The following is a 6996-nucleotide window of genomic DNA, read 5'->3' on the forward strand; positions in this document are numbered from 1 at the left end:
AATAGAATGGAAGTTCCTTAAGGGTAGGGACTGTCTCATTTTTTGTTTCCACCTAGCACAGCGCCTAGCAAAAATATAGCACCTAATCATTCTCTCTCTCTCTCTCTCTCTCTCTCTCACACACACACACACACACACACACACACCTTCTCATCACCTCTCCCTATCTACTGGTTCCTTCTCTACCGCCTTCAAACATTCCCAGGTCTCCTCCATACTTGCTTCCCTCTCCCTATCCATCCCCTCAACCTACCATCCTATGTCTCTACTCCATTTCTTGGCCGTACTCCTAGAAAAAGCTGCTTAAACTCCTCTCCAGAGCTCTAATTCAGTCCTCAGTAGGCTTCCAATCTCATTACTCAGCTGAAACTGCTTGCCAACCATCTCTTAACCGTTAATCCTGACAGTCCTTTCTCAGTCCTCATCCTTCCAGACCTCTCTGCTGCATCTGCAATGTTGATCACCCTCTCTCCCTGGATGCTCTCTCATTTCTGGGTTTTTATGACACTATTCTCTCTTGGTTCTCCTATCTGTCTGACAACTCCTCCTCTGTTTCCTCTGGATATCATGCCCCCTACCTGTGAGTGCTCCCTAAGACAGTCCTAGACTCTCTCCTCCTCTTCCTTACACTCTCAATTCTTGGCCTCACCAGCTCCCATGGGTTTAATTTTCACATCCACACAGCTGCTCACACATCTATATGTCCAATTTCAGCCTCTTTCTGGTGATGTAGGATTAAGTTCTACTGCTTACTGGACATTTTGAAAGTGATGCCCCAAGAGACCTCTTAAACTCAACATGTCCAAAAGAGAAGTGATCATCTCTTCCCCAAAATCTACTCCTATTCAGAACTTCCCTATATCTGTCAGAAGCACCTCTATTCTTCCAGCCTCTCAGCTTTATAACCTTAGTGTTACCCTCAACTCCTCACCCACTCATGTATCAGCCTGCATAGCCAATCAACTGTTGAATTTTGCCATTTCTACCTTCATAATATTTCTCATATCCAGCCCCTTCTACTCACACAGCCACCTCTGGCCCAGGCTGTTGCAATGGTCTCCTGCCTCATCTCTTCCCACTCTAATCCATCCTTTTCACAACTACCAAAGTGGTTTTGAGTGATTTTCCTTAAACACAGATCTATGTTATTCCCCTTCACAATAAATTCCAGTAGATTTCTAGTGCCTCGAGGATAAAATATAAACTCTTCTGTCCCCTTCCCCCAAACCCACCTGGACTTTGCTCCTGGGTCCCTTGGCCCTTATAGGTTAATGTTCACTTTGTCTTGACCAAACCAGGACTCCAAGTACTTCCCAACCATTTGCAAATCATTTCCTCCTCTTGCCCTAGAAGGTCTCAGGAATTGCTCAGACTTCTGGTTCCTGGATGCCACTACTACAGCATCGGGCTATGAAGTTTCCCCTCTTCTTCCCTCTAGCTTGGAGGTCTTCTCACCTCTAATCAGAGTATGCACCTCTTTACAGTTAGTTGATTCCAGTCCTTCTGTCTGTAGGCCATATTTGAGAAAAGGTCTTGGAGCTACATGGGACTGCCTTTTGTCACCTCCACTGTCTTCCTGCCCATTGTTTTCTCTGAACAACTAGGAGGCTGCCTTTGATACACTTACAGCAACATAGATGTAACAGGTGATTTTTATCATCTAGTGTAGCCTGCATTCTATTCAATCCTGTAGGTCACACCAAGGTCATACCAAGCACATTGGCAAAAATGACTAAAGATGGAAAAAGTAAACATTAAAGAAGCTACAGAAAGATATGCATATTAGTATACCGTCAAGAGAGCTGTGAATTGATCCCAAAATTCTGGAAAACAATTTGGAATTATGCTAAAAATAAGTGACTAAAAACCTTTTAACCCAGAGATTCCACTGCTAATCTCATATCCTAAGGAGGTAAAAACCAGAAAGGTCCCATAGACACAAAATATTCATAGTAGCACTTCTTTTGGTACCAAAAAACTGGAAACAAAAGGGACGTCTATTGATTTGGGAATAGCTAAATAAATTGTGGTACATGAATATAGTGAAGTATTACTGCACCATAAGAAACAATGAAGATGAAGAAATCAGAGAAGCATGGGAAGATTTATATGAACTGATGCAGGGTGAAGTAAGCAGACCCAGAAAAATGACATGCACAATGACTACAACAATGTAAATAGAAAGAACAACAAAATAAAACTGAATGCTATATAATTACATCGATCAAGCTTGGCCCCAGAAAACTGATGAGAAAACACAATCTCTTCTTAGTAGAGTTGGGTTTACAGTAGGAGTGGAACAGTGGTATGCTGCAGGTCCAACCAGCTTGAGAGAGCTGATTGTTAAATTTCCAGTGTGAGAACCTCAAAAACTTGGCAAATGCTAGAAATCAGGCCTGATTTATTGCTTTGTTGATTTCTAGACCTTAGAAAGTGATAGAGAAAATGTTAATTGAAGATTAAACTTAAAAGCGTTATCATGCACACTTTTTGTTCGTTAGACATCAACTGTTAAAACATTTACCAGCATATCATTTGCTTCCCCCCTTGCTTTTTTATTCTCTGTTACAAGGCAAAGAGGGTAGGGGAGGCAGGGATACTGACGAACATAAAGGACAAAAAGAACAAATTATTTCAATATAAATGAAAAGGGAAAAAAGTCAATGAAGCCTAGATTTTTCTGTCCCTCCAAAACAGTTTTCAAAAAACACCTTTAATGATTGACCCAGTACTCAATGAACATCATTAAATATCCCAGACAAGACCCCCACAAATGCAGCCCAGTCTGCTCAGTGCTAGATTCATCCCAGGTTCCATTCCCCATCCAAGCTTAGCTGGGAACCTCTAAAATTAGCTAAATTCCACTTGAACCAAGCTAGCAAACCAGAAAAGGGACATGCATTTTAAAATTAAAATATTTAGTCAAGAATAAAGCTATTAGAAAAGGAATAGGGAAGAGAATCTCTACAAACATAAACACTCTAGGTAAGGTTGGGGAACCTGCAGCCTAGAGGCCACATGTGGCCCTCTCAGTCCTCAAGTGTGGCCCCTTGACTGAGTCCGAGTTTTACAGAACAAATTCTTTTATTAAGGGGATTTGTTCTGTGAAGTTGTTTGAAGCCTGCTTTAAGCCCAGGGCCTCTGCTCCAAACCTAGGGTTCTCCCCACCTTCCTTGTTGAATTCTCAAGAAAAGCAACTGAGAAGGAACAGGGGGTATATTCATTATCTCTGAGTCCTATGGACTGATCTCTCTGATGCCCTAGAACCATGGTTTCTTGTTGCATGCGCACACACGCGAGCGCATGTGTGTGTGTCTTTGGGTGTGTGTGTGTGTGCGTGTGTGTGTGTGTGTGTATGTGTGTGTGTATGTGTGTATAGAATGACTCTCTTGGACTCACCGGTTTCATGATCCAGGTAATGCCGGGAGTTTTTCTAAACTCCTCCACAAAGAGATGATAATCAGAAGGTAGTTCAAAGGTCTTAGGGAAGAAGTCACACTTAGCTGCTTCTAATTTACCTACATCTCTCTCCAGCTGCTTCCGAAAGCGTTTCAGGTTCTTTACCATGTAGTTCTTCCTCGTTAGCTGAGGGATCACATAGGAACGGGGTCAGCCAGTCCCCTCTCCTACCTGAGCCTTGCGTTCAACCCATGCCCCTCACTTCTGGCCCCCCACATCCACCTGAACCCTCATGCCCATGGTCAGGCCAAAACCTGTCCTGCTAGGCTCTGTGCCCATGCTTAGTTTATACCGCTGCCTGGAGAAAGCAACTCCCTTCAGCCTGGATATTCCAGAAACTCAAACAAGCTGGGAAGAGGAGACTGCCCCAAGCAAGGACAAATGTAAGCCCTCCAAGAGGGACTTGTGTTCTGTCATGAGGTACCCGTTAAGCCTTTCCAGTTCCCCCCAAATGCTTCACCTCGTAGTGATTTCGGAAGTGGCTGATTCGGACGTGTTCATCCATATAAGTGTGGTCAAAGTTCTCCCGAAGCCAGCTGACATCACACCAGTAGAAATCCCATTCCCCCTCACTGTAGGAAACACAAACTTTGGTCACCAAGGAACCCTGAAGGGTTCTAGCCTTGACAATTGAGAGTGGATGGGGAAAAACCACAACCCCACCTTCCTACTCTCCGATGACTGAGGGGGCAGGGTCTAAGGCCCAGAGAAGGCCCACCTGTAGTTCAAGGGCAGCAGAGAAAGACCCCTCTGGACAAGGAATCAGGGGAACTGGATTTAGGCCTTTACTTTTCCAGGATTCAAATACAGATCCTCTCTCTCCAAATCTAGTCCTCTATCCACTTCAGAACATTGCCTCCCTATTCAAGCATTAATACAGATGATGGAGAGTTAGCTGGAAAAGGAACCCTTGACCCTCATTCCTCAACAATGGGAAAGAAAATAGGAAGAGAAAAATATTCTGGAATTCAGCTAAAAGGTCTCACGAATGACTTCTCAGATGAGTGAGCACCCAGACCTATACTCAAAGGAGTTAGTTCCCCAGGGTACAAAGAAGCAACTTGGAGGGTCCTTACTGCCTCCCTATGGAGGAAGGGCTATTTCCTGTCCTCATTCCTTTTTGGCTTGGAGGGGCAGCAGAGATGGGAGTTAGAGAACCACATGGATGTGGGCTCCTGGCTTTTTCCTATCCACTGTCAATGGGAAAACAAACTTGGAAAAGAGGCTCTTCAACCCTGGGCAGTTCACCCACTAAACTAGGGGCTGTACCTGAGGTCATACAGCGGGCTGAGACAAAAAGACCCTTAAGCACAGTCTAGATCGAGCAGATTGCTTTCTTCAAGGTGAGTCCCAATGTGTGAATGGTCAAGAGCTACCCCCTCCTCTCCTTAACCAAGGGAAAATGGGAACCCAAAGGATAGCAGGAAACACTCAAAGCAGAGAGGTGAGGGAAGGGGCTGTCTTACTCCTTTACTTCCACCCAGCCAGGCCTGCGGCGAAGGACATCCATAAGAGTATTCATGACAGCACACTTGAATCGGATACATACTTTCTGGTCCCTAAGAGACACATCCACATCAAAAATTTCAGAAAGTCAACAGCTTTCCAAGGGAAGTTCTGGGAAGTCAGAAGAAGGATATGAAAGGAAGATTCTAAGTCTCTTCCCTGGGCCTCTCCTTCCTTCCTTTGTCTTCCCCACAGCCTTCCAACCTTTCTTTCAACTCCCTTCTAGCTTCAGCATTTGGAATCCCAAGACCCTGACCTTAGGATCCTGCAATTTCTAAAAGTGAGGAGTGAACAACTAGGCTAAGTAGGGGGGAAAAAACTATGAAGAGAGAAGATAAGGGAAGAGATTTTGGTGTTGCCAATCAAATAAAACACATGCCAAAGTTTATCTCACACACACTTAAGAATCCCAGACTGTCAGGACTAAAAGTGAACTTCCATGCCACCTAGCCCAATCCTCTCATTTTACAGATGGGAGGAAAAAAATGAGGCCCTAATCAGGGAAACAGAATGTATCATAGATCACAGACATATCTGGAAATGCCTTTCCAGGTCATCTGCTTGTCTGACCCCCTCATTTTATAAATGAGGAATCTGAGTCCCAGAAAGGTTAAGCCACTTACCCAGTCACAGAGATAATAAGGGCATAGTCAGGATTTGAACCCAAGTCCTGTCACTCCACAGCCAATATTCTTTCCACCACTACTCAACTGGAATGACTTTGGAACAATTAACAAAATCAAAAACGATTCTTTCTGCCCTTCTAGTCTGGCCAGGTGATTGACTTCAGGAAGAACAACTCTGAGCCTCGCCTTCTCATTTATAGAACAAGGACCACAAAGCCACTACTGCTGGCCCTCCCAGAGGTTGTTGGGAGGATCAAGTGAGATAACAGAAATTGAACAGCTTTACAAACGCTGGAGCCAGCCCTTTCCTTCTTGTCTTCCTCCAAAGCCAGGCCACTCACCGCTCTTTGGCCTTTGGTGCACCATGGCCCTTCGCACACTGATTCTGGAATTTAAAAAAAGGAGGCAGGAGATCAGCACTTCCACCAGGCAGGAGAATGGGACAGCAGGAACTCCCTATGCAGGGCCCATTTCTTACAGTTGTACTAAAGGACAGGGAAGAGAAGCCCATATTCTACCAAAGATCAGACTGTCGCCAGACAAAGGGAAGGAGGCTTGGTGGGGCTGGTGTCTGTGTCTGTGGAGATATGGGACCATTTTGTTCTTGGATCATAAGCCATCACCTGGTCACAAAACCTTGGGCAAGTCCCTTCCTCTCTCTGTGCCTCAGTTTCTCCCTCTTTAAAATGGAGAAGTTATAGAAGCCCCAAGGTTAGATTAAACCAAACCAACCAAATAATTAGTAGGCATTTATTAATTATCTCCTGTGTGCCAGGCACTGTGGATACAAAAACAAAACAGCCCCTGTCTTCAAGGAGCTTACATTCTGTCAGTGAAACAACATGTACACAAATAAGCAGAATATACACAAAACAAAATATAAAGTAATTTGGGGAGAAGGCCCTAGAAGAAAGAGGGGATCAGGAAAAGCCTCCAGTAGGAGGTAGCTCTTGAGGTAAACTTAAAAAGGAAGCTAAGGAATTATTCAAATCAGAGGTGAAGAAGGAATGCTTTCCAGGAAAGGGGAAAGGCACTGAGAGGGAGAGGCAACAGCCAAAAAGCCAGTTTGGGTATAAGAAATAGTGCACAGTGCAGCTAAGCTGGAGCCAGAGAGCAAGGGGATTTCAACAGCGAAGGAGTTGTGTTTTAACCTAGAGACAACAGAGAGCCCCGGGAGCTTTCTCAACAGGCAGTGGTTGGGGCAGACCTGTCCTTTCAGACAGGCAGCTGTGTAGAGAATGGAATGGAGAAGAGAATGACTTGAGGCCTGGAGTAGGAGAGAGGGTGGAAGTAATGTGAACGGACGAGGTCAGGGGCTCAAAAGGTACGCAAAAGGGATTGACGGGACTTGGCAACTGTTTATGAAAGGTGAGGGAGAATGAAGGGTTGAGGATGACTCCTAAGT

General features: G+C 44.7%; 1 protein-coding gene across 4 annotated transcripts in view; it reads right to left on the reverse strand.

The window, feature by feature from the left end:
- Window positions 1-6996, reverse strand: part of TTLL9 (tubulin tyrosine ligase like 9) — a 33738-nt gene that overhangs the window by 24085 nt on the left and 2657 nt on the right. For 2 of the 4 annotated variants that reach the window (XM_027867458.1, XM_027867460.1), the window contains exons 2-5: window positions 5933-5976; window positions 4926-5018; window positions 3920-4031; window positions 3400-3585 (exon numbers count right to left, since the gene is read on the reverse strand). In XM_027867458.1, coding sequence (XP_027723259.1) covers window positions 3400-3585; window positions 3920-4031; window positions 4926-5018; window positions 5933-5976 — 435 coding nt within the window. Of the gene's footprint in view, window positions 1-3399; window positions 3586-3919; window positions 4032-4177; window positions 4266-4925; window positions 5019-5932; window positions 5977-6996 lie in introns of those variants that run through there. The other 2 variants (XM_027867459.1, XM_027867462.1) reach the window with 2 other exon arrangements.

This window comes from Vombatus ursinus, unplaced genomic scaffold (genome assembly GCF_900497805.2).
Source record: "Vombatus ursinus unplaced genomic scaffold, bare-nosed wombat genome assembly UNPS02014786.1, whole genome shotgun sequence".
Classification (NCBI taxonomy): Eukaryota; Metazoa; Chordata; class Mammalia; order Diprotodontia; family Vombatidae; genus Vombatus; species Vombatus ursinus.